At 43.5% G+C, this 27681-nt stretch overlaps 2 protein-coding genes across 2 annotated transcripts in view; one reads left to right on the forward strand and one right to left on the reverse strand.

Moving 5' to 3' along the window:
- The window catches only part of RPAP2 (RNA polymerase II associated protein 2), a 78343-nt gene extending 51483 nt beyond the window's left edge, over positions 1–26860 (reverse strand). The window contains exons 1-7 of the mRNA XM_056523151.1: positions 26771–26860; positions 22537–22582; positions 17062–17176; positions 12039–12137; positions 9018–9083; positions 8098–8186; positions 3622–3657 (exon numbers count right to left, since the gene is read on the reverse strand). Coding sequence (XP_056379126.1) covers positions 3622–3657; positions 8098–8186; positions 9018–9083; positions 12039–12137; positions 17062–17176; positions 22537–22582; positions 26771–26825 — 506 coding nt within the window. The 5' untranslated portion in view covers positions 26826–26860. The remainder of the gene's footprint in view (positions 1–3621; positions 3658–8097; positions 8187–9017; positions 9084–12038; positions 12138–17061; positions 17177–22536; positions 22583–26770) is intronic.
- Positions 26861–26936: 76 nt separating this feature from the next.
- The window catches only part of GLMN (glomulin, FKBP associated protein), a gene marked incomplete in the record, with an annotated part of 30119 nt that continues 29374 nt past the window's right edge, over positions 26937–27681 (forward strand). The window contains 1 exon segment of the mRNA XM_056523150.1: positions 26937–27149. Coding sequence (XP_056379125.1) covers positions 27096–27149 — 54 coding nt within the window.

Raw genomic sequence — 27681 nt, forward strand, 5'->3', positions numbered from 1 at the left:
CATACTACTTACATGGAGCAAACTACCTACGGGCTGGATCTTAATATAGGGGGCCAGCAACTTATAGGGGGCAAACCTTAAAGGGGTACTCCGGTGGAATTTATTTTATTTTTTTTTTATCAACTGGTGGCAAATTGTTAAACACATTTGTAAATTACTTCTCTTAAAAAAATCTTAATCCTTCCAGTACTTATAAGCTGCTGTTATGATCCACAGGAAGCTCTTTTCTTTTTGAATTTCCTTTCTGCCTGACCACAGTGCTCTCTGCTGACACCTCTGTCCATTTTAGGAACTGTCCAGAGCAGGAGAGGTTTGCTATGGGGATTTTCTCCTGCTCTGGACAGTTCATAAAATGGACAGAGGTGTCAGCAGAGAGCACTGTGGTCAGGCAGAAAGGAAATTCAAAAAGAAAAGAACTTCCTCTGGATCATACAGCAGCTGATAAGTACTGGAAGGTTTAAGATTTTTTAATAGAAGTAATTTACAAATCTGTTTAACTTTCTGACACCAGTAGATTAAAAAAAAAAAATTTTCCATTGGAGTGCCCCTTTAAGTTACCTACAGGGGGACAGCAGAGTTCTACATACAGGGGGAAAACTACCTACAGGAAGGGTGGGGGGGGGGGTCTTACCTATAGGGGTAAGTTACTTACAGGGGGACAACTACCTATAGGAGGGACAAGAGGGTTCATACATACAAGGGGCAAACTACCTACCAGGGGGGGGGGGTCTTACCTATAAGGGCAGGCTACTTACAGGGGCAAACTACCTACAGGAGAGGGGGGGTGTTACCCAAAAGGGGCAAGATACAGGTGGGTTCCACATACAGAAGTGAGTCAGTGTTCAGGAATCTCAGCAGTGTTTCCCAATCAGGGTGTCTCCAGCTGTTGCAAAACTACAACTCCCAGCATGCCTGGACAGATGTCGGCTTTACGGGCATGCTGGGAGTTGTAGTTTTGCAACAGCTGGAGGCACCTCCTTGGTTGGGAAACACTGACCTATACTATATACTACTATATAGTCCAACATGCTGGGAGTTGTAGTTTTGCAACAGCTGGAGGCACCCTGGTTGGGAAACATTGACCTATACTATATACTACTAAATAGTCCAACATGCTGGGAGTTGTAGTTTTGCAACAGCTGGAGGCACCCTGGTTGGGAAACACTGCCCTACAGCCTACATCACCCTCTCCCAGCAGGTGATGCAACCTCACTGTGCGATAGTCTGCTTTGAAATGAGATGTTCTGCAGCAGCTCTGGGTGGGGAACTGGCAGGATTGCTGTGGGAGGGCTGTGATGAAGAGCTTCGGGAACATAATGTATTCTGGGAATTGTAGTACTGAGCAACAACTCAAACAGGAAGTAGTGTTTTTCTGACATGGTAGTGGAGAGGTATACAGATGAACCAAACAAATGGATTTTTGGAGGTTTCAGAACTGGGGCAGACAGGTCACCGATGATATACAATTCTACGGCATTTTTTTTTTTTTTACCTGAATAATAGGAATCAAATATTTCAGGACACCCTGATCACACACCTTTTTACAGTTTCTTGACACCCTTCCATTTCGGAGATATAAGGGAGTTAAAATTAAGTGACGCCCATGTGGCCGATTCCCTAAATTATCAGACACACTATAGTCACATGGGCATGACTTAATTTTAATAATGGGAGTGACTATTGGGTGATGGGTGGGATTATACAGTCAGGGGGTGTGAATCTTGTATATTGAGGGGCGTGTATTCCTAATATACATCCCCTGACTGTATAACCCCACCCATCGGCTGATAGCCACTCCCATTATTAAAACTAAGTTCACGCCCATTTGACTGATTCCCTGAATTGTTAGACAAATTATAAACCCTCATATCTCAGGAACGGGAGGACTTATCAGAAAACTGTAAAAAGGTGTGTGATCAGGGCGTCCCAAGATATTTAATAATAATGCAATTTCATTTTTGGGGATTTGGTCACATGTCCTCTTTAAGATAAGTAATCAATTTATGACTGGTGGGGGGCTGACCCCTGGCGCCCCCTAATGAGCACCACAATGATCGATTCCCTTCGCTGTTTACACCAGCACAGCAGGATCTGCTGCTCATAGCTGATGCCAGGGGTTAGACCCCAATCAGACATACATAGCCTATAATAGAGATTTGTAAAAAATTTAATATACTGTATATATGCGGGTGTAATAAAGGGATTTCCTAGGAAAGAGTTAAAAAAGTAAGGTAAATAAACTTACTAAAATGAATATTATCCCTAATGAACCGATCTCTCCATATGAGCTTCGCTCTTGTCTTTGTAGCTACAACATCACGTCACACTCAGAGTTTCGACCCCGATCTCCCGTCTGCTAAGAATGGGACCAGTGATGTGAGAGGGGGAGCTCATATTACTGCCTGTTCTGCCTAAAGCTACTGGGACTGAAAAGGGCTTTCTGCCACCTAATAGGCAGTCATACGAGCCCCCCCCCCCCTCTTTACATCACTGATCTCATCCTGAGCAGACAGGAGGGGAGGGGTGAGCAGGGACCAGAGCTCTGAGTGTGACAAGATGTCACAACTACAAGGGAGATAGCAGAGCTAATATGGAGAGATCTGTGCACTCTGGTTCATTATTTTAGTAAGTTGCTTTATTATACTTTTTGACACATAAACAGGTTGTTTCTTTCACTGGACAACCCCTTTATAAATAAATAAATTAAATAAATATATAAAATACATAAATAAATAAAAGAAATAGACACATAAATAAACAAATAGCAGTATAGCACCACACCTGTCCATGTCTGGTATTGCAAAACACTGCAATATGTATATGGGGCTGAACCACATACTAACCTGTGGACCAGTTTGGTGCTATTCTTGTTAAAAAAATAAACTAAAAAAAAAGCAATGTTTTATATTTTTTAGTTGTTTTATTATACTTTTTGACACCATACATATTTATTTAAAAAAATTTATAAAATGGATTATTTCATTAATTAAATTAATTAATTAATTAAACAAACAGCCCCACACCTGTTCATGTCTGGTATTGCAACACACTGCAATATGTGAATGGGGCTAAACCGCATACTAACCTGTGGACCAGTGTGGAGCTATTCTTGTTATATTTAAAAAAAAAAAAAAAAAAAAAATTAAAAAATAAAAAAATAAAAAAAAGCAGCAATGTTTTATATTTTGTGATAACTTATATCAGCAAGTTGTTTTATTATACTTTTTGACACCATACATATTTATTAAAAAATTTAAATTTATTATTGAATGAATTAAACAGCACCACACCTGTCCATGTCTGGTATTGCAACACACTGCAATATAAGAATGGGGCTAAATCGCATACCAACCTGTGGAGCAGTGTGGCGCTATTCTTGTTATTATTAAAAAAAAAAAAAAATTAATTTTAAAAGGAAAAAAAAAAGCTGCCATATTTTTCCAATCTTGTACAACCCCCAATATATTGCGGCCATCAATACATAAGTGCGGGCGTTACAATGTAACATATGGAACTGCATAGACTTATACATGCAGAGAACTGGATCTCACAACCGATTGCATACAGAACGTAATAAGACAGAATTGCGCTACATGTTATGTTGCGATCGCAGGCGCTTACCTTCTTCCTTGCTTGAAAAGCTTAATGACGGGCGGGCTGTAAGGAAGACACGAAAAAAGAAAGTCAGAATTGACCAATATCTAAGGAAAAGGTCACAAATGTGAAATACGGAAAAGTCTCGTCGCATAAGGAGAATTACGTTTCCTTCCATAACAATCTTTATAGGACAGCATTTCCCAACCAGGGTGCCTCCAGCTGTCGTGAAACTACAACTCCCAGCATGCCCGGACAGCCAACGGCTGTCCGGGCACGCTGGGAGTTGTAGTTTCGCAACAGCTGGAGGCACCCTGGTTGGGAAACACTCCTATAGGAAGACGCTCCAGTACAGACCGCTGCAAAATCAGAGAACGTGTAAGAATTGCAATCTCTAGCGCCACCTTGAGGACATACCAGGGTATTACATCTGGAAATGTCACCAGAATGTAAAAAATGACCTAAGTGATGTATTCTTATGAATTTATTTTTATTATTTATTAATTTTTTTTTTTTGACACGTGTGATTTATCACTTCAGACTTGTACCTAATTTCACCCAATACACAAAATATAATTTTTTTTTATTAAAATGCACCATAGAAAAAAAAAAGGACTATGTGAGCCAGAGGCGACAAGGAACCTCAAAAATACAGAATCAGCAACAGGAATGAAAACGCTGTATACCTGGGTGCTGTGATAGGCTCCTTCCTTTTTAGAACCCCCGAATATTAACTCAGAATTCACTAATATGAAAATAGGTTTTTATAAACCAGACTATTTGCCTATGACTTTACCGGAGGAGAGCGCACATAACCTTTGTGCATTACCGAAAAAATGGCTTTTTAAAAGGAGTACTCCGGTGGAAAACTTTTTGTTTTTTAAATCAACTGGTGCCAGAAAGTTAAACAGATTTGTAAATTACTTCTATGAAAAAATTCTTAATCCTTCCAGTACTTATTAGCTGCTGAATACTACAGAGGAAGTTCTTTTCTTTATGGAACACAGAGCTCTCTGCTGACATCTCTATCCATAGCTGTAGAAAATCTCCATAGCAAACAGTTCCTAAAATGGACAGTGATGTCAGCAGAGAGCACTGTGCTCGTGATGTCAGCAGAGAGCTCTGTGCTCCATAAAGAAAAGAACTTCCTCTTTAGTATTCAGCAGCTAATAAGTACTGGAAGGATTAAGATTTTTTAATAGAAGTAATTTACAAATCTGTTTAACTTTCTGGCACCAGTTGATTTAAATAAAAAAAAAAAAAAAAAGTTTCCACTAGAGTACCCCTTCTCCCGGGCTCCCTGAGGATAGACGGATCTAGCAGTTTTCTGACTGGACGCTAGAGCTGTCAGTCATGGGTAAGAGGCGGGGCCAGGTGTGTTCTTATTACAGAGAGCTCAGGGAAAGAGCCCGCCTATTAGACTGGACATTAAAACGCGGTTTTCTTGGTCACGCATGGAGGTATGTGTAAAATGGGAAAAGTATTGGGAGATTTTAAAGGGGTACTCCACTCGATAAAAAAATGTTTTTTTAAATCAACTGGTGCCAGAAAGTTAAACAGATTTGTAAATTACTGAAATTAAATAAATCCTAATCCTTCCAGTACTTATCAGCTGCTGAATGATCCACAGGAAGTTATTTTCTTTTTGAATTTCCTTTCTGCCTGACCACAGTGCTCTCTGCTGACACCTCTGTCCATTTTAGGAACTGTTCAGAGTTGAAGCAAATCCCCATAGAAAACCTCTCCTGCTCCGAACAGTTCCTAAAATGGACAGAGGTGTCAGTAGTAAGAACTGTGGTAAGACTGAAAAGAAATTCAAAAAGAAAAGAACTTCCTGTGGAGCATACAGCAGCTGATAAGTACTGGAAGGATTACAATTTTTTAATAGAAGTAATTTACAAAGCTGTTTAACTTTCTGGCACCAGTTGATTTTAAATAAAATGTTTTCCAGGGGAGTACCCCTTTAACTCTATGAACGCTAGAGAGATTCTATTAATTGGAATCTGAGCGGGAATAACAGTATCACTGAACTATAGGTTGTGCTTTTAAATCACTGATTAGTATTATTTCATAACAAGATTTATATTGAAAATGATTTTTAATGGAAAATAATAAAGGGATAATTTTATAAGGGGTCCCTAGTTTTGGGGGTATTAGTTGAAGCAAATCCCCATAGAAAACCTATCCTGCTCCGAACAGTTCCTAAAATGGACAGAGGTGTCAGCACTGTGGTCAGGCAGAAAGGAAATTCAAAAAGAAAATAACTTCGTGTGGATCATTCAGCAGCTGATAAGTACTCGAAGGATTAAGATTTTTTTTTTTTATAGAAGTAATTTACAAAATATGTTTTACTTTCTGGCACCAGTTGATTTAAAAAATATGTTTTCCAGTGGAGAATCCCTTTAAATGTTTATTGGGTAAGGAGCCTATTCCCATTTAAAAAAATGCATTTACCGTATTTATTTTTCTACAAACTTTACAAATTTTTTTTTCTCATGGGGATCACTCGATTGCTTAGGCCGCTTTCATGCTATAAAATGTATACGTTTTAAAGATCCGTTCAATGTTTCATTATAAAAAACCTGAAAAACGGCCATTAGAAAATCCCATTAGCGAATTTACAGTGATTCGATTCGTCACGAACTTCTCGGCTCGGCGGTTGATGTCTTTATCCTTCCACAAATTAGTTCATCTTTCAGGTGCTCCGGTGGCTGGAGACTCTCCTAGGACTGTATCCACCTTTTCCAATCACCGGAGCAGCTGAACTAATTTATGCAGGATAAAGTCAGCAACCGCCGAGCCGAGAAGTTTGTGACGAATCGAATCACTAACTTAACACATCTCTAATTATAGTCTATGGGATTTTTACATTATCCGTTTTAACCCGTTATTAATAACGGACGTTATTTTGTGACGGGAGAATGAATGCATGCATTATTTCTCCTGTTACCTTCTCCTGTCATAAAATAACGTCCGTTATTAATAACGGCCTATAACAGGTTAAAACAGATAATGTAAAAATCCCATAGAATATAATGAGATTTTCTAATGGCCGTATAGGATTTTGTAAAGGCCGATTTTCATTTTTTTTTATAACGGAACATTTGAACAGATCTTTAAAACAGATACATTTTATAGTGTGAAAGCGGCCTTATACTGTTCCGTGCTGTGCATAGGCATAACACTGATCAGTACTGAGATCTACTTGTATGCAGACCATAGGAGCAGTTGAGGAGACCTCCGGCTGCCATCTTGATTAATTGGACCCCCAGCGAATGATCCGATGAGTCTCACTAAGCCTCCGTTATTCTTTAGATGCCATGACAATGTCAGGACCCCCCGCGATCACCTGTACGGGGACCTGGCATTGCCACGGCTAATGCGCGTGTCGTCAACCTCACTCATTTCAACAACATGCCCCCTCAATACAGAGGCGGGGATCCCCTGCGGATAGGGGATAAGTGTCTGATCGCGGGGGGGTCTGACCGCTGGGACCCCCCAGGATCACCTGTACGGGGAACTGGCATTGCAGTGGATAATGCGCGTGTCATCGCCCTCAGACATGTCCCCTCCATACAGCTCTATGGGAGAGGCGGGGATCCCCTGTGTTCTATGAGGACATAATCCAATAGAACAAAGTCTATGTCACAGCAAATTAAAGGGGTACTCTGACCCTAAGACATCTTATCCCCTATCCAGAGGATAGGGGATAAGAAGTCTGACCGCAGGGGACCCCGCAATCTTCACGCCCCTTCCCGCAGGGGACCCCCACCCACTGTCACGCCCCCTCCCATAGACTTGCATAGCGGGGGCGGGGTGACGTCACGATATTCCGGCCCCGTGGTCGGCACCCGGCAGTTTGTGAGCTGGCAGCGCGGCGTGCAGCTCAAAGAGGTGGGTGCCGAATGCAAGATTGCGGGGGTCCCCAGCGGCGGAACCCCCGTGGTCAGACATCTTATCCCCTATCCTTTGGATAGGGGATAAGATGTCATAGGGCTGGAGTACCCCTTTAAACCAACATTTTAGGCATTGTGATCCTGTAACAATCATATCTCCGTAGCTTTTATCCAGTGTTCCCCAACCTGCGGTTCCCCGGCTGTCGCAGAATTACCACTCCCATCATGCCCCGAGAAGTAATTTTGCTACATTTGTAAACGTTCTGCTACAGTTTTGTCAGGCCACGACTGGAGTTGTAGTTTTGCAGCAACACAGGTTGGGATTTAACCTTTTTAATTTTATTTATTAATTGATTATGTTTTTTTTTTTTTTTTATAGGGTACTCCACCGGCCAGCATTTGGAATATTTAGTTCTGAACGCTGTAGCCACACCCCCTCCCATAGACTTGCATTGAGGGTGCGTGGTGTGACATCATGAGGGGGCGTGGCCAACCCCAGCAGCGCTCACACACAGCGTTCGGAACTAAATGTTCAGAACGCTGGCCAGTGGAGCACCCCTTTAAATCAAAATTCAGGATTAAACATGAAGACAGGGCGGACACTTACATTTCTTCTTCTCGGCTCCACACCGGGGTTTGGGGGATTTGCGCTTCGTAATACTTTGATGCTCGATAACAAAAATTGCTGCAGAAACACTGGAAGGCAAAAGAGGAAAAGCAATTACACAAACTTAAAAGGGTACTCCGGTGGAAAACTTTTTTTTTTTTTTTTATCAACTGGTGCCAGAAAGTTAAACAGATTTGTAAATTACTTCTATTAAAAAAATCTTAATCCTTCCAGTACTTATTAGCTTCTGAATACTACAGAGGAAATTCTTTTCATTTTGGAACACAGAGCTCTCTGCTGACCTTATGACCACAGTGCTCTCTGCTGACATCTCAGTCCATTTTAAGAACTGTCCAGAGTAGGAGAAATTCCCCATAGCAAACATATGCTGCTCTGGACAGTTCCTAAAATGTACAGAGATGTCAGCAGAGAGCACTGTGCTTGTGATATCAGCAGAGAGCTCTGTGTTCCAAAAAGAAAACAATTTCCTCTGTAGTATTTCTTTTCTGTCTAACCACAGTGCTCTCTGCTGCCACCTCTGTCCATGTCAGGAACTGTCCAGAGCAGAATATGATTGCTATGGAGTTACTCCTGCTCTGGACAGTTCCTGATATGGTGTCAGCAGAGAGCACCATGGACAGACAGAAAAGAAATTCAAAAGAAAAGAATTTCCTCTGTAGTATTCAGCAGCTAATAAGTACAGGAAGAATTAAGATATTTTAATAGAAGTAATTTACAAATCTGTTTAACTTTCTGGCACCAGTTGATAAAGAAAAAAAAATAAAAAGTTTTCCACCGGAGTACCCCTTTAAATGCGATCCCATAGACTGAGCGCTCCAGACGGCGGAGGATCTCCGGCCCAGCACAACCTTTATCAGATGTTTCATCCAAATGAACAAAGACTAAACAAGGTCACTCACCTTTCTTTCAGTGATGTCGTAAACCTTGTTTGTTTTGGTGGAAATTTTATACTTTTGTTTCGGTACCTTAGGAGGAAAAAAATAGATAAAAGGTTAAATAATTACCATGGAAACAACGGATGTCATCATAGATAGATCTTATATAGAGAGAGTGATGTCACTATAGATAGATCTTATATAGACAGTGATGTCACTATAGAGAGATCTTATATAGACAGTGATGTCACTATAGAGAGATCTTATATAGACAGTGATGTCACTATAGAGAGATCTTATATAGACAGTGATGTCACTATAGATAGATCTTATATTGACAGTGATGTCACTATAGAGAGATCTTATATAGACAGTGATGTCACTATAGAGAGATCGTATATAGACAGTGATGTCACTATAGAGAGATCTTATATAGACAGTGATGTCACTATAGAGAGATCTTATATAGACAGTGATGTCACTATAGAGAGATCTTATATAGACAGTGATGTCACTATAGAGAGATCTTATATAGACAGTGATGTCACTATAGAGAGATCTTATATAGACAGTGATGTCACTATAGAGAGATCTTATATAGACAGTGATGTCACTATAGAGAGATCTTATATAGACAGTGATGTCACTATAGAGAGATCTTATATAGACAGTGATGTCACTATAGAGAGATCTTATATAGACAGTGATGTCACTATAGAGAGATCTTATATAGACAGTGATGTCACTATAGAGAGATCTTATATAGACAGTGATGTCACTATAGAGAGATCTTATATAGACAGTGATGTCACTATAGAGAGATCTTATATAGACAGTGATGTCACTATAGAGAGATCTTATATAGACAGTGATGTCACTATAGAGAGATCTTATATAGACAGTGATGTCACTATAGAGAGATCTTATATAGACAGTGATGTCACTATAGAGAGATCTTATATAGACAGTGATGTCACTATAGAGAGATCTTATATAGACAGTGATGTCACTATAGAGAGATCTTATATAGACAGTGATGTCACTATAGAGAGATCTTATATAGACAGTGATGTCACTATAGAGAGATCTTATATAGACAGTGATGTCACTATAGAGAGATCTTATATAGACAGTGATGTCACTATAGAGAGATCTTATATAGACAGTGATGTCACTATAGAGAGATCTTATATAGACAGTGATGTCACTATAGAGAGATCTTATATAGACAGTGATGTCACTATAGAGAGATCTTATATAGACAGTGATGTCACTATAGAGAGATCTTATATAGACAGTGATGTCACTATAGAGAGATCTTATATAGACAGTGATGTCACTATAGAGAGATCTTATATAGACAGTGATGTCACTATAGAGAGATCTTATATAGACAGTGATGTCACTATAGAGAGATCTTATATAGACAGTGATGTCACTATAGAGAGATCTTATATAGACAGTGATGTCACTATAGAGAGATCTTATATAGACAGTGATGTCACTATAGAGAGATCTTATATAGACAGTGATGTCACTATAGAGAGATCTTATATAGACAGTGATGTCACTATAGAGAGATCTTATATAGACAGTGATGTCACTATAGAGAGATCTTATATAGACAGTGATGTCACTATAGAGAGATCTTATATAGACAGTGATGTCACTATAGAGAGATCTTATATAGACAGTGATGTCACTATAGAGAGATCTTATATAGACAGTGATGTCACTATAGAGAGATCTTATATAGACAGTGATGTCACTATAGAGAGATCTTATATAGACAGTGATGTCACTATAGAGAGATCTTAAATAGACAGTGATGTCACTATAGATAGATCTTATATAGACAGTGATGTCACTATAGAGAGATCTTATATAGACAGTGATGTCACTATAGATAGATCTCATATAAACAGTGATGTCACTATAGAGAGATCTTATATAGACAGTGATGTCACTATAGATAGATCTTATATAGACAGTGATGTCACTATAGAGAGATCTTATATAGACAGTGATGTCACTATAGATAGATCTTATATTGACAGTGATGTCACTATAGAGAGATCTTATATAGACAGTGATGTCACTATAGATAGATCTTATATAGACAGTGATGTCACCATAGAGAGATCTTATATAGACAGTGATGTCACTATAGAGAGATCTTATATAGACAGTGATGTCACTATAGAGAGATCTTATATAGACAGTGATGTCACCATAGATAGATCTCATATAAACAGTGATGTCACTATAGAGAGATCTTATATAGAGAGTGATGTCACTATAGAGAGATCTTATATAGACAGTGATGTCACTATAGAGAGATCTTATATAGACAGTGATGTCACTATAGAGAGATCTTATATAGACAGTGATGTCACTATAGAGAGATCTTATATAGACAGTGATGTCACTATAGATAGAGCTTATATAGACAGTGATGTCACTATAGAGAGATCTTATATAGAGAGTGATGTCACTATAGAGAGATCTTATATAGACAGTGATGTCACTATAGAGAGATCTTATATAGACAGTGATGTCACTATAGAGAGATCTTATATAGACAGTGATGTCACTAAAGATCTTATATAGACAGTGATGTCATCATAGAGAGATCTTATATAGACAGTGATGTCACTATAGAGAGATCTTATAGACAGTGATGTCACTATAGAGAGATCTTATAGACAGTGATGTCACTATAGAGAGATCTTATATAGACAGTGATGTCACTCTAGAGATCTTATAGACAGTGATGTCACTTTAGAGAGATCTTATATAGACAGTGATGTCACTCTAGAGAGATCTTATATAGACAGTGATGTCACTATAGAGAGATCTTATATAGAAACTGATGATACCAGGGTGCCTCCAGCTGTTGTAAAACTACAACTCCCCGCATGACCGGACAGCCAAAGGCTGTCCGGGCATGCTGGGAGTTGTAGTTTTGAAACAGCAGGAGGCACAATGAGTGGGAAATCCTGCATTAAGAAGCAGTAAGTGTTTACATATACAGGTTCCACCTACATTCTCCAGCTTCTTGTTACAGATAGGATACCCGCACAGCTTTACGATGGATCGTTCCTCCACTATATCCTTATAGTACGATGGAGAGATGAATTTGGCCTGTAAACAGTACAGAAAAACTGGTTAAAAGCACAATCCCCAAACTGCAGCTCTAAGATGGTGCAAAACTACCACTCCCATCATGACCGGACAATCCAACCTGAAGCTATGGAAAAACTACAACTCCCAGCATGCCCTGACAGCCCAATCTGTGTCTCTACAGTTGTTGCAAAACAGCAACTACCATCAACCCCTGGCAGCCCAACGTGTCGCTCATTTATTGTTGGAAAATGACAACTCCCATCATGCTCTGCCAGCCACACTTGTGGCTCTCTGGCTGTTGTAAAACTACATCTTCCCATCATGCCCCATCATACATCAAAATGGTCTAGTTTAGTGTTCCCAAACTTGTTTATTTAATTTTTTTTTTTTTTTTTGCAAAACTACAACTCTCATCATGCCCAGGAAGCCTTCAGAACACGTTGGGCTGCCATGGCATGATGGGAGTTTTAGTTTTGCAACAGCTGGAGAGACACAGGAGATTGGAAAACACTGCATGAGACCATCCTAAAGACTTCAGAGCATGATGGGAGTTATAAAGCGGCTTTCAGGTTGTGTGTGGTATTACAACTTTATTTACAATTCCCTTTTGGGGCCTGCGCCCCTAAAGGACTAACACCCCAAAACTAGGGACCCCCCTTATAAAATTATTCCCTTATTATTCTCCATTTAAAATAATTTTCTATATAAATCTTGTGATGAAATAAAACTAATCAGTGATTTCAAAGCACAACCTATAGCAGTGGTCTTCAACCTGCGGACCTCCAGATGTTGCAAAACTACAACTCCCAGCATGCCCGGACAGCCAACGGCTGTCCGGGCATGCTGGGAGTTGTAGTTTTGCAACATCTGGAGGTCCGCAGGTTGAAGACCACTGACCTATAGTTTAGTGATACTGTTATTCTATCCCAGCCCTTGATAAAGCCGGTGTACCCGGCGAAACGTCGGGGGGGATACTGTGTTACGTTTTTAACTGGCAACCTAATAGTTTAATGCTTCCATGAGGGTGCTTTGATCATAGATAATCTCACTAACCCAGAAGGGGACACAAATGCAATAATGAGAAGAGAAATCAAGAAAATAAGTGATTAAAGGGGTACTCCCCTGGAAAACTTTTTTTTTTTTTCTAAATTAGCTGGTGCCAGAAAGTTAAACAGATTTGTAAATTACTTCTATTAAAAAAAAATCTTAATCCTTCCTGTACTTATCAGCTGCTGTATGCTCTACAGGAAGTTCTTTTCTTTTTGAATTTCCTTTCTGTCTGTCTGACCACAGTGCTCTCTGCTGACACCTCTGTCCATTTTAGGAACTGTCCAGAGTAGGAGCAAATCCCCATAGCAAACCTCTCCTGCTCCGGACAGTTCCTAAAATGGACAGAGGTGTCAGTAGAAAGAACGGTGGTCAGACTGAAAAGAAATTCAAAAAGAAAAGAACTTCCTGTGGAGCATACAGCAGCTGATAAGTACTGGAAGGATTACAATTTTTTTTATAGAAGTAATTTACAAAGCTGTTTAACTTTCTGGCACCAGTTGATTTTAAATAAAATGTTTTCCAGGGGAGTACCCCTTTAACTCTATGAATGCTAGAGAGATTCTATTAATTGGAATCTGAGTGGGAATAACAGTATCACTAAACTATAGGTTGTGCTTTTAAATCACTGATTAGTATTATTTCATCACAAGATTTATATTGAAAATGATTTTTAATGGAAAATAATAAAAGGGATAATTTTATAAGGGGGTCCCCAGTTTTGGGGGGTATTAGTCCCTTAGGAGCACAAATAGATTTGTTCAATGACCCTGGAAACCCTCAGGGATTTGTGTTTTGGAGCGGTATTACAACTTGGCTCCATTTACTTTGAAGGACCTGAGCTGCAATACCGCACAAAAACTGAGGACAGGAGTGGCGCTGTTTCTGAAAGACTCTGATTCTGGAGGACACCTTTGGTTTTCAGCGGGATTTTTGTCTTTAGGGTACGTTCACACGTAAGCAGATTTGATGCGCAGGATTTTCCGCTGCAGATTTCAATGTAAACTACATGACTGAGCGCAGCTTCTAATCGGCAGTTACAAATCCTGCGCATCAAATCTGTATGTGTGAACGTACCCTAAAAGAAGGAAATCAGCAAAACACTCAGTAACTCAATATACTAGGAAGCAAATAAACAAAGCAGAAAAGGAAACATAAAAGTGTCAAAATAAGTGTCAAAGTGCAGGTTTTATAAGCTCTACGGCAGGGGTCCTCAAACTACGGCCCGCCGAGGACATTTATCCGGCCCGCCGGTGCCTAAGGACATCCCTGTGTCCCGAAAGATGTTTTCGGGACACAGGGATGCGCTCTCGGCGGCCCCGCGTTTACTTTAAAAACGCAGGGGCCCTATTTAGCCTCACAGTGGAAGCGACTTAGATCTCTTTAGGGTTATCGATAGGGTGAATGCCATTATACTTAATGAGAAACTGTCGGCAATAAGGGACGATACGATGGAGAGGTTGAACACTCTTTGGGGACCATGGTTCTCCTCTACATATTGTTCTCACACCCATCACTGTTTGAGCTTGTATTGATGGAGTTACCTATACGCCACTCTCCACAATTGTAAGGGACTGGGCCCCCACCGCTTGCTACTATTAGTCTTTTCTTCATCTCCGCTGCGAGGTTTATATTTGATGATGCAGATGTTTGTACCTATGTTCTTGTTCTGTTGGCCTTGAAGGCCTATTTATCTTTGCCAATCTTCTTGGCTCTTTTGCTGATCTTCTATATGCTTCTGACTTTCAATAAAGCTTCACCGTTTGATCATTAAAAACGCAGGGGCCGCTGGGAAGATAGCGCACGCAGGCACGTCACTGACATCCCGTGCGTGCGGCCATAGCAACGGAGCACGGAGGAGCGGAGCAGCGATGAGGACATGCGCTGGCCAGCATGGTAAGTGTTACCAGCGGCACGTCAGCTTCGGTGCCCCGACCACCGCACCTTCGGTCCCGGGACGTACTGCTATGTCCGGACCGGAGGAGCGGTGGTCAGAGCACTGAAGTGGGGGCAAAACACAGGCATACAGCCTCCAGCCTGTTGTGGGGGAACCGTGCTGCCCCTAATGTGGGGGAACCGTGCTGCCCCAAATGTGGGGGAACCGTGCTGCCCCAAATGTGGGGGAACCGTGCTGCCCCAAATGTGGGGGAACCGTGCTGCCCCAAATGTGGGGGAACCGTGCTGCCCCAAATGTGGGGGAACCGTGCTGCCCCAAATGTGGGGGAACCGTGCTGCCCCAAATGTGGGGGAACCGTGCTGCCCCAAATGTGGGGGAACCGTGCTGCCCCAAATGTGGGGGAACCGTGCTGCCCCAAATGTGGGGGAACCGTGCTGCCCCAAATGTGGGGGAACCGTGCTGCCCCAAATGTGGGGGAACCGTGCTGCCCCAAATGTGGGGGAACCGTGCTGCCCCAAATGTGGGGGAACCGTGCTGCCCCAAATGTGGGGGAACCGTGCTGCCCCAAATGTGGGGGAACCGTGCTGCCCCAAATGTGGGGGAACCGTGCTGCCCCAAATGTGGGGGAACCGTGCTGCCCCAAATGTGGGGGAACCGTGCTGCCCCTAATGTGGGGGAACCGTGCTGCCCCTAATGTGGGGGAACCGTGCTGCCCCTAATGTGGGGGAACCGTGCTGCCCCTAATGTGGGGGAACCGTGCTGCCCCTAATGTGGGGGAACCGTGCTGCCCCTAATGTGGGGGAACCGTGCTGCCCCTAATGTGGGGGAACCGTGCTGCCCCTAATGTGGGGGAACCGTGCTGCCCCTAATGTGGGGGAACCGTGCTGCCCCTAATGTGGGGGAACCGTGCTGCCCCTAATGTGGGGGAACCGTGCTGCCCCTAATGTGGGGGAACCGTGCTGCCCCTAATGTGGGGGAACCGTGCTGCCCCTAATGTGGGGGAACCGTGCTGCCCCTAATGTGGGGGAACCGTGCTGCCCCTAATGTGGGGGAACCGTGCTGCCCCTAATGTGGGGGAACCGTGCTGCCCCTAATGTGGGGGAACCGTGCTGCCCCTAATGTGGGGGAACCGTGCTGCCCCTAATGTGGGGGAACCGTGCTGCCCCTAATGTGGGGGAACCGTGCTGCCCCTAATGTGGGGGAACCGTGCTGCCCCTAATGTGGGGGAACCGTGCTGCCCCTAATGTGGGGGAACTGTACTGCAACGGAGCTGGACACAGTTTGGTGTGTATTATGATGTTCTGTAGCATCTGTGGTGTGTAATATGATGTTCTGCAGCAGCTGTGGTGTGTATGATGATGTTCTGCAGCAGCTGTGGTGTGTATGATGATGTTCTGCAGCAGCTGTGGTGTGTATTATGATATTCTGCAGCAGCTGTGGTGTGTATTATGATGTTCTGCAGCAGCTGTGGTGTATTATGATGTTCTGCAGCAGCTGTGGTGTGTACTATGAGTTTCTGTAGCAGCTGTGGTATGTATTATGATGTTCTGCAGCAGCTGTGGTGTGTATTATGATGTTCTGCAGCAGCTGTAGTGTGTATTATGATGTTCTGCCGCAGCTGTGGTGTGTACTATGAGGTTCTGCAGCAGCTGTGGTGTGTATTATGATATCCTGCAGCAGCTGGGGTGTGCACTATGAGGTTCTGCAGTAGACCCTTAATCTGTGTTCTGTCTTACGCTTTTATTTTCGGGGATAGATATGCATATTTGAGCCTGTAGAACCATGTGCACACTGCAGTACATGTAGTAATACTTTTTTATGATCTTGTATTTTAATTAAAATGAGTTGGGGGCATAAATTGGGGCCCGCGCAGCCTACTTCCCCAGGCATCCTCTCTCATGTTCAGCTGTTGCAAAACTACAACTCCCAGCATATATGGGCAGCCAAAGCCTACAGCTGGAGGCACATAATATAACATACAACTACAGGAAGACTCACACAGTCCATCAGGAAGTCCTCGGTGATGTCGTTCTCCAGGAGTCGCTCCACGATCTGTAACGCCCTCTTCTCCGTTTCGATCTTCTTCCGAATGGCATTTTCCAAAGCGGCTCTCCTGCGGGTTCACACAGACGTATATAGGAGAATTAATAGGTTCTTAAAGGGGTATCCTAACCTAAAACACTTATCCACAGGAAAAGGGACCCGAGGCAAACATCGGAATATAGAGCGCAAAGTCGGACACGTGCATCACCGCTACATTAAAAGGGGTTATCCAGGAAAAACTTTTATTTATATATCAACTGGCTCCAGAAAGTTAAACAGATTTGTAAATTACTTCTATTAAAAAATCTTAATCCTTTCAGTACTTATGAGCTACTGAAGTTGAGTTGTTCTTTTCTGTCTAAGTGCTCTCTGATGACGCGTGTCTGGGGAACTGTAGAAGCAAATCCAAATAGCAAACCTCTTCTACTCTGTGCAGTTCCCGAGACAAGCAGAGGTGTCAGCAGAGAGCACTGTTTCCAGACAGAAAAGAACAACTCAACTTCAGCAGCTGATAATTATTGGAAGGATTAAGATTTTTTTAATAGAAGTAATTTACAAATCTGTTTAACTTTCGTTAGCCAGTTGAGATATATATATATATATATATATATATATATAGACAAAGAATAAGTCAACCAGCACTTTAGTTGATACCAAACTATTATATGGACCTGGCCTACAGGTGCACGCTACTAGGCTAGATATACAGCAACAGAAGAATACAGCAGCACACTGCCAGCACAAGGATATAGGTGAAACATGAACATGCAGATAAAACATGGAGACTATACAGCTATGGTGCAATAGATGCAAATGTGAAACGATGAGATAGTGAGGCAGTTAGCTCGCAAATTTGTCTCCGCCGGCGGTCAAATAGCTTGGACCGTCCCACCGCGATAAGGTGGCCTCATTGGGACGGACCCTACACTGTGTATATGCCTCTGTGTGAACAGTTCAGTAAGCATGGCAGGATCTGGAACATCCAAGACACCTTATATACACACCTGATAGAGGTGGGTGGGGTGCAAGGCCAACATGGAGGTAGCCCCTCCCCCGTATGTGCAATACAGACAAAGGATAAGTCAGCCAGCACTTTAGTTGATACCAAACTATTATATGGACCTGGCCTACAGGTGCACGCTACTAGGCTAGATATACAGCAACAGGAGAATACAGCAGCACACTGCCAGCACAAGGATATAGGTGAAACATGAACATGCAGATAAAACATGGAGAGCTATACAGCTATGGTGTAATAGATGCAAATGTGAAACTATGAAATATAGCACCCCACCCCCCTCTATCAGGTGTGTATATAAGGTGTCTTGGATGTTCCAGATCCTGCCATGCTTACTGAACTGTTCACACAGAGGCATATTCACAGTGTAGGGTCCGTCCCAAGGAGGCCACCTTATCGCGGTGGGACGGTCCAAGCTATTTGACTGCCGGCGGAGACAAATTTGCGAGCTAAGTGCCTCACTATCTCATAGTTTCACATTTGCATCTATTACACCATAGCTGTATAGTTTCCATGTTTTAACTGCATGTTCATGTTTCATCTATATCCTTGTGCTGGCAGTGTGCTGCTGTATTCTTCTGTTGCTTTTTATATATATATATATATATATATATATATATATATATATATATATATATATATATATGAAGTTTTTCCTGGAATACCCCTTTAACCGTCTATAGAAAAGCAATTACTCGGCCATCTCTGGCGCCCCCCATTGACAATCCCATAGACATGCAGTGTTAGTTTTTCTCGGATTAGCGCGCTCTAGTGACAGGTCGGGGTCTGAACACTCAGAACCCGAATGATCAATACTTTTAACATGTCCCTAAAACAGTGTTTCACAACCAGCTGTTGCAAAACTACAACTCCCAGCATGCCCGGACAGCCAAAGGCTGTCCGGGCATGCTGGGAGTTGTAGTTTTGCAACAGCTGGGGGGCACACTGTTTGGAAAAGTGCTCCACAACATGTCAACAGTGTTTTGTTTATTTATTTATTTTCTTAAAGTCACAGGACCCATTTAAAGTGTACCTGTCGTCAACAAAAACTTTTTATATAATGTAGATAATACCATTATATGTATATTTGTAATAAACATTGGTTTAAAAATGTCTATATTTTTGTCCCTGCAGCTTCGCCTGAGTGTCTCTATGAGGAGTCCAAATACAGGAAGTGAGGGTGGACAAGCGGGGCTCTGTACAACTAGGACAAGCGGGGCTCTGTACGCAAAGAAAAAGCAGGACAGTGTGCACTGAGGCTCTATAACATGCTTCCCGCTCATACATCAGGATGATTGACAAGCCAGGAGTCTGCACAGATCCCCGCTTCTCCTGCCCTCACTTCCTGTATTTGGACTCCTCATAGAGACAAACAGACAATAGCTGCAGGGACAGCGCTTTTTTACCCAAAAATATACACAATTTTTAACCAATGTATATTACAAATATACATATAATGGTATTATCTACATTATATCAAAAGTTTTTGTTGACGACAGGTACACTTTAAAAGTTTTAACCCTCTATGGGTATCTAAAAAGAGCTTTTACTTAACTCCTTAAGGACTCAGCCCATTTTGGCCTTAAGGACTCGGACAATTTAATTTTTACGTTTTCATTTTTTCCTCCTCGCCTTCTAAAAATCATAACTCTTTTATATTTTCATCCACAGACTAGTATGAGGGCTTGTTTTTTGCGCGACCAGTTGTCCTTTGTAATGACATCACTCATTATATCATAAAATGTATGGCGCAACCAAAAAACACAATGTTTGTGGGGAAATTAAAAAGAAAAACGTAATTTTGCTAATTTTGGAAGGTTTCGTTTTCACACCGTACTATTTACGGTAAAAATGACTGTGTGCTCTTTATTTTGAGGGTCAATACGATTAAAATGATACCCATTATTACATACTTTTATATTATTGTTGTGCTTAAAAAAAATCACAACATTTTTAACCAAATTAGTACGTTTATAATCCCTTTATTTTGCTGACCTATAACGTTTTCATTTTTCCGTATAAGCGGCGGTATGGGGGCTCATTTTGTGCGCCATGATCTGTACTTTTTGTTGATACCACATTTGCATATAAAAAACTTTTAATACATTTTTTATAATTTTTTTTAAAAAGTAGCAATTTTGGACTTTTTTTTTTTTACGTTCACACCGTTCGGGATCATTAACATTTTATTTTAATAGTTCGGACATTTACGCACGCGGCGATACCAAATATGTCTATTAAATTTATTTTTTACGCTTTTTGGGGGTAAAATAGGAAAAAACGGACGTTTTACTTTTTTATTGGGGGAGGGGATTTTTCACTTTTTTTTTACTTTTAATTTTACATTTTTTTTATTTTTTTTTTACACTTGAATAGTCCCCATAGGGGACTATTCATAGCAATACCATGATTGCTAATACTGATCTGTTCTATGTATAGGACATAGAACAGATCAGTGTTTTCGGTCATCTTCTGCTCTGGTCTGCTCGATCTCAGACCAGAGCAGGAGACGCCGGGAGCCGGAAGGAGAGGGGACCTCCGTGCGGCATTCTGAATGATCGGATCCCCGCAGCAGCGCTGTGGGTGATCAGATCATTCATTCATTGAAATCGCGTACTGCCGCAGATGCCGGGATCTGTATTGATCCTGGCATCTGAGGGGTTAATGGCAGACGCCCGCGAGATCGCGGGCGTCGGCCATTGCCGGCGGGTCCCTGGCTGCGATCAGCAGCCGGGATCAGCCGCGCATGACACGGGCATCGCTCCAATGCCCGCGGTTATGTACAGGACGTAAATGTACATCCTGGTGCGTTAAGTACCACCGCACCAGGGCGTACATTTACGTCCTGCGTCCTTAAGGGGTTAAAGGGGGTTATAGACACGTCATCTATTGCTAAGGGGACCCCCCTGATCACATAAACAGGGCTCCTATGTCACCAGGGATGTGGAATTCCTATCGCCCGACACCCGGGACATGCAGTCCTAGGCGCCAGGCAGGTGAATTTTTCAGGTCTAAGCAGGGCCGGACCTGAAAGCCCCCGATAAGCATGGCGGCGCTCAGTGGGGTGTATGGAGCAGGTTCCTGACTCGTGCCCGCTCCATACTCTGCAGCCCCCGGCTGTTCTCAGTAGCCGGGGACCGCCGACAATAGCCAGCATGCAGCTGGCTATTAACCCTTTAGATCACCACCAACGGCATCTAAAGGGACATAAGAATGCTCCCTGGTGGGCTAGTGGGGTGGAGGTAGCTGGAGAGCTTACCTCTGTTCTCTGCTGTCCATGGCTCTGTTATTGATAGATCCTGGCTGGACTAGGCTCTATCAATGGATCACAGAGCACACAGATCAATGGCGTTCAATAAAAGTCTATTGATCTGTATGAGGAATCTAATGATTCCTCCTAAAAGTCCCCTAAGGGACTAATAAAGTGTAAAAAAAAAAAAAAAAATATGCTGTAATAAAAGTTTAAGACACACACTAACCCCTTCCATATTAAAAGTTCAAATCACCCCCTATTCCTATATAAAAACATGTAAACATTATAAAAATAAATATATTTAGTATCGTTGCGTGTGCAATTGTACGAAATATTAAAATATAACATTATGTATCCCGTACGGAAAATTACGTAAATGAAAAAATATATATATATATACCAAACCACAGAAGTGCAATTTTAATAATAACCCCAAAAAAAAAAAAAAGTTAAAAGCGATTAAAAAGTCAGATCAATACCAAAATGGTACCGAGACCAAAAACAGATTATGGAGCAAAATATTTGCCCTCATACAGCCTGGTATACAAAAAAAAAAAAAAAAAAGAAGCTACCGGGGTCAGAAAATGGCAATTACGTTTTTAATTAGTAAAACATGACGGATGATGTTATCTCAACCACAAGATAAATGGCGTAGAAAAGAAATCCACCAAATCTGCAAAATTATTTTTAACTATTTCAATTCCACTTAACCAATATTTTTTAGTTTTTGTTTTAAAGAATATGTTATGGAACAATTAAAAGGTATCATTATAGTAGGTAGTTATGGCTATTATAGGGCGAGGAGGAAAAAATGAGAGTGTAAATGCGAAAATTGTCCGGGACAAGTGGATCGTCATGAGGGACAAGTAGATTTTGCTCCATTTTAGTTCCGTGGACAAGTAGTTTTTTATTAAATTTCCGCACCCCTGGTCACTCATCTGAATATAACAGAGTCTGCACATGCTCTGCCGCTCCATTCAACTCTATGAAATGAAAAGGGGTGTGCTGTACTATCTCCATCAGGGGGCGACACAGAACCTCCTTAATACCCGGGGGGGGGGGTCAAATCCAGCAATCAGACACGGTGATGCTTTAATACGAGTCACAGAGCAGCACAGTCCTCTCTAGAGATCTCCGCCTGCAGCTGCGGGGACTTTACCTCTGTGCGGCGTCTTCACTATTCCCCTCACTGAACTGCACTTTACCTAAAAGCAAGAAAAAGGTGATCAGCAAAAATGGTAAAGGAGAAAGAGAAGAGAACAAAGCATGGGGTCTACAACCGATACAGCGGATTCAGAGTGGACGCCATCTTTACGATCACTGTCATCAATACAATCACCTCAATCACTATGATTACTGACAACTCTATGATCAGCACATCAACATGATGGCTGCGATTCCTGTGATCACCGCCACCCCTGTGATCACCGCCCCCTCTATCATCACCGCCCCCTCTATCATCACCGCCCCCTCTATCATCATTGCCATCCCTGTGATCACCGCCCCCTCTATCATCACCGCCCCCTCTATCATCATTGCCATCCCTGTGATCACCGCCCCCTCTATCATCACCGCCACCTCTATCATCCCCGCCACCTCTATCATCACCGCCACCCCTATCATCCCCGCCACCCCTATCATCCCCGCCACCCCTATCATCACCGCCACCTCTATCATCCCCGCCACCTCTATCATCCCCGCCACCTCTATCATCACCGCCACCTCTATCATCCCCGCCACCTCTATCATCACCGCCACCTCTATCATCCCCGCCACCTCTATCATCACCGCCACCCCTATCATCCCCGCCACCTCTATCATCCCCGCCACCTCTATCATCACCGCCACCTCTATCATCACCGCCACCTCTATCATCATTGCCATCCCTGTGATCACCGCCCCCTCTATCATCCCCGCCACCTCTATCATCCCCGCCACCTCTATCATCACCGCCACCTCTATCATCCCCGCCACCCCTATCATCACCGCCACCTCTATCATCCCCGCCACCCCTATCATCACCGCCACCTCTATCATCCCCGCCACCTCTATCATCACCGCCACCTCTATCATCCCCGCCACCTCTATCATCCCCGCCACCTCTATCATCACCGCCACCCCTATCATCCCCGCCACCTCTATCATCCCCGCCACCTCTATCATCACCGCCACCTCTATCATCACCGCCACCTCTATCATCATTGCCATCCCTGTGATCACCGCCCCCTCTATCATCCCCGCCACCTCTATCATCCCCGCCACCTCTATCATCACCGCCACCTCTATCATCCCCGCCACCCCTATCATCACCGCCACCTCTATCATCCCCGCCACCCCTATCATCACCGCCACCTCTATCATCACCGCCACCTCTATCATCCCCGCCACCCCTATCATCACCGCCATCACTGTGATCACCGCCACCTCTATCATCCCCGTCACCCCTATCATCACCGCCACCTCTATCATCACCGCCACCTCTATCATCCCCGCCACCCCTATCATCACCGCCATCACTGTGATCACCGCCAGCTCTATCATCCCCGCCACCCCTATCATCACCGCCACCTCTGTGATCACCGTCGCCTCTATCATCACCGCCACCTCAGTGATCGATACCTTCCCAATGATCGCGCTGCAAATGATTTCTGACTGATCTGTCAGCACAGAATATGTGGTAATAAGCAGTTTCAGGGTGGAAGATACTATTGGTTTTGGATGTTGAAGCCGCTTCTGTATCGCGGTGACTAGGGCCGCAGGCACCTGTCCGGGGGGGGAATCGGACATATATGTGACACTAAGCTAAAACTGATTAGCTCAGGGTCAGTAGGTGGGGTATATCCAGCCAGGAGGGGCCAACTTACCTTTGTATGCCTAGTGTCAGCGCCTCCTAGTGCCAAGAGCATATACCCACGGTCTCTGTGTCCCCCAATGGTACCGACCGAGAAAAATACAATTTCTACTGGAGTATCCCTTTAAGAAAACAGTTCGGTGCAGGGCTCTACTGTAGACCTTTAGTTTTTAGTTTTGTTTTTTTACTACAACTTCCAGCATGCTGGAGCTACTACACTCCCCCACTATTACTGCTCCTCAACTTTACCACTACTACTACCCTCATTATTACTGCACCCCAGCTACAACTCCCACTATTTTTGCAGCAAAAGTACTACAACCCTCATTACTGGAGCACAACTCCTTCATTACTACAACTCCCACTATTTCAGCACTCCAACTACTACAACTCCCACTATTACAGCACTCAAACTACTACAACTCCCACTAATACAGCACTCCAACTACTACAACTCCCACTAATACAGCACTCCCACTACTACAACTCCCACTATTACAGCACTCCAACTACTACAACTCCCACTATTTCAGCACTCCAACTACTACAACTCCCACTAATACAGCACTCCAACTACTACAACTCCCACTAATACAGCACTCCCACTACTACAACTCCCACTAATACAGCACTCCCACTACTACAACAACCACTATTACAGCACTCCAACTACTACAACTCCCACTATTACAGCACTCCAACTACTACAACTCCCACTAATACAGCACTCCCACTACTACAACTCCCACTATTTCAGCACTCCAACCACTACAACTCCCACTAATACAGCACTCCCACTACTACAACTCCCACTAATACAGCACTCCAACTACTACAACTCCCACTAATACAGCACTCCAACTACTACAACTCCCACTATTACAGCACTCCCACTACTACAACTCCCACTATTACAGCACTCCCACCACTACAACTCCTACTATTACAGCACTCCAACTACTACAGCACTCCAACTACTACAACTCCCACTATTTCAGCACTCCCACTACTACAACTCCCACTATTACAGCACTCCAACTACTACAACTCCCACTAATACAGCACTCCAACTACTACAACTCCCACTAATACAGCACTCCCACTACTACAACTCCCACTATTACAGCACTCCCACTACTACAACTCCCACTATTTCAGCACTCCAACTACTACAACTCCCACTAATACAGCACTCCCACTACTACAACTCCCAATACAGCACTCCCACTACTACAACTCCCACTATTACAGCACTCCAACTACTACAACTCCCACTATTACAGCACTCCCACTACTACAACTCCCACTATTACAGCACTCCAACTACTACAACTCCCACTATTACAGCACTCCCACTAATACAGCACTCCCACTACTACAACTCCCACTAATACAGCACTCCAACTACTACAACTCCCACTAATACAGCACTCCAACTACTACAACTCCCACTATTACAGCACTCCCACTACTACAACTCCTACTATTACAGCACTCCAACTACTACAGCACTCCAACTACTACAACTCCCACTATTTCAGCACTCCCACTACTACAACTCCCACTATTACAGCACTCCAACTACTACAACTCCCACTAATACAGCACTCCAACTACTACAACTCCCACTAATACAGCACTCCCACTACTACAACTCCCACTATTACAGCACTCCAACTACTACAACTCCCACTATTTCAGCACTCCAACTACTACAACTCCCACTAATACAGCACTCCCACTACTACAACTCCCAATACAGCACTCCCACTACTACAACTCCCACTATTACAGCACTCCAACTCCCACTAATACAGCACTCCAACTACTACAACTCCCACTATTTCAGCACTCCAACCACTACAACTCCCACTAATACAGCACTCCCACTACTACAACTCCCACTATTACAGCACTCCCACTACTACAACTCCCACTAATACAGCACTCCCACTACTACAACTCCCACTAATACAGCACTCCCACTACTACAACTCCCACTATTTCAGCACTCCAACCACTACAACTCCCACTAATACAGCACTCCCACTACTACAACTCCCACTATTACAGCACTCCCACTACTACAACTCCCACTAATACAGCACTCCAACTACTACAACTCCCATTATTTCAGCACTCCAACTACTACAACTCCCACTATTACAGCACTCCAACTACTACAACTCCCACTAATACAGCACTCCAACTACTACAACTCCCATTATTTCAGCACTCCAACTACTACAACTCCCACTATTACAGCACTCCCACTACTACAACTCCCACTAATACAGCACTCCCACTAATACAGCACTCCAACTACTACAACTCCCACTAATACAGCACTTCAACTACTACAACTCCCACTATTACAGCACTCCCACTACTACAACTCCCACTATTACAGCACTCCAACTACTACAACTCCCACTATTACAGCACTCCAACTACTACAACTCCCACTATTACAGCACTCCAACTACTACAACTCCCAGTATTAAAGGGCCACAACTAGTTCATCACTACAACCCCCACTCACCTGGGATCTTTCTCGGGGACTTGCGGGACTTCAGTGCGCTCCTCTTCTCTGCCATACTGATCCCACAATGACTTCCGGGTTATGCGTTCCAGGTCTCTCTTGCACACAATCTTCGCGTTCTAAGATCACGTGACGTAGTATCTTTTGCGTTCCAAACCTCAGTTACAGACGTGTCCTCTCTACGTGGTTCTGCGTTCTAAGTCTCTCTATGGCTGTATGGGTCACGTGAGAACTGGAACGCAAAGTGTCCCATCCTTTCCTATGTGATAAGCCGCATGTCATCTGCTGGGGCTGCGGGTCCGTCACAGTGTGCCGCCGTGATGGTATGAGAGAGCACTGCTCGGTCCCGCACCACTCCGCCCATCCTACTCCTAGACAGGTGACAGCTTTATGTTCTCTGTGTTTTTCTGTTTTCTTAGATTTTTTAGCCTTTCATGAAAAATCTTGTAATAACTTTATTGACATTTACATCACAAGGAATGAGGCTTATATAGAGGATAGTGACCTCTGTACATTATAAGGATATTATACATCCCTGAAGAGGTTATATATAAGTGGCTGTCCCCGTATCCCCCCCCCCCCCCCCCCCGTCACCGCCCTGTATCCCCCCTCGTGACCGCCCCGTATCTCCCCCCGTGACGCACCGTATCTCCCCCCGTGACAGCCCCGTATCCCCCCCCCGTGACAGCCCCGTATCCCCCCCCCGTGACCGCCCCGTATCCCCCCCCCCGTGACCGCCCCGTATCCCCCCCCCCCCCGTGACCGCCCCGTATCCCCCCCCCCCCCGTGACCGCCCCGTATCCCCCCCCCCCCGTGACCGCCCCGTATCCCCCCCCCCGTGACCGCCCCGTATCCCCCCCCCCGTGACCGCCCCGTATCCCCCCCCGTGACCGCCCCGTATCCCCCCCCCC

This window comes from Hyla sarda, chromosome 6, assembly GCF_029499605.1.
Source record: "Hyla sarda isolate aHylSar1 chromosome 6, aHylSar1.hap1, whole genome shotgun sequence".
Classification (NCBI taxonomy): domain Eukaryota; kingdom Metazoa; phylum Chordata; class Amphibia; order Anura; family Hylidae; genus Hyla; species Hyla sarda.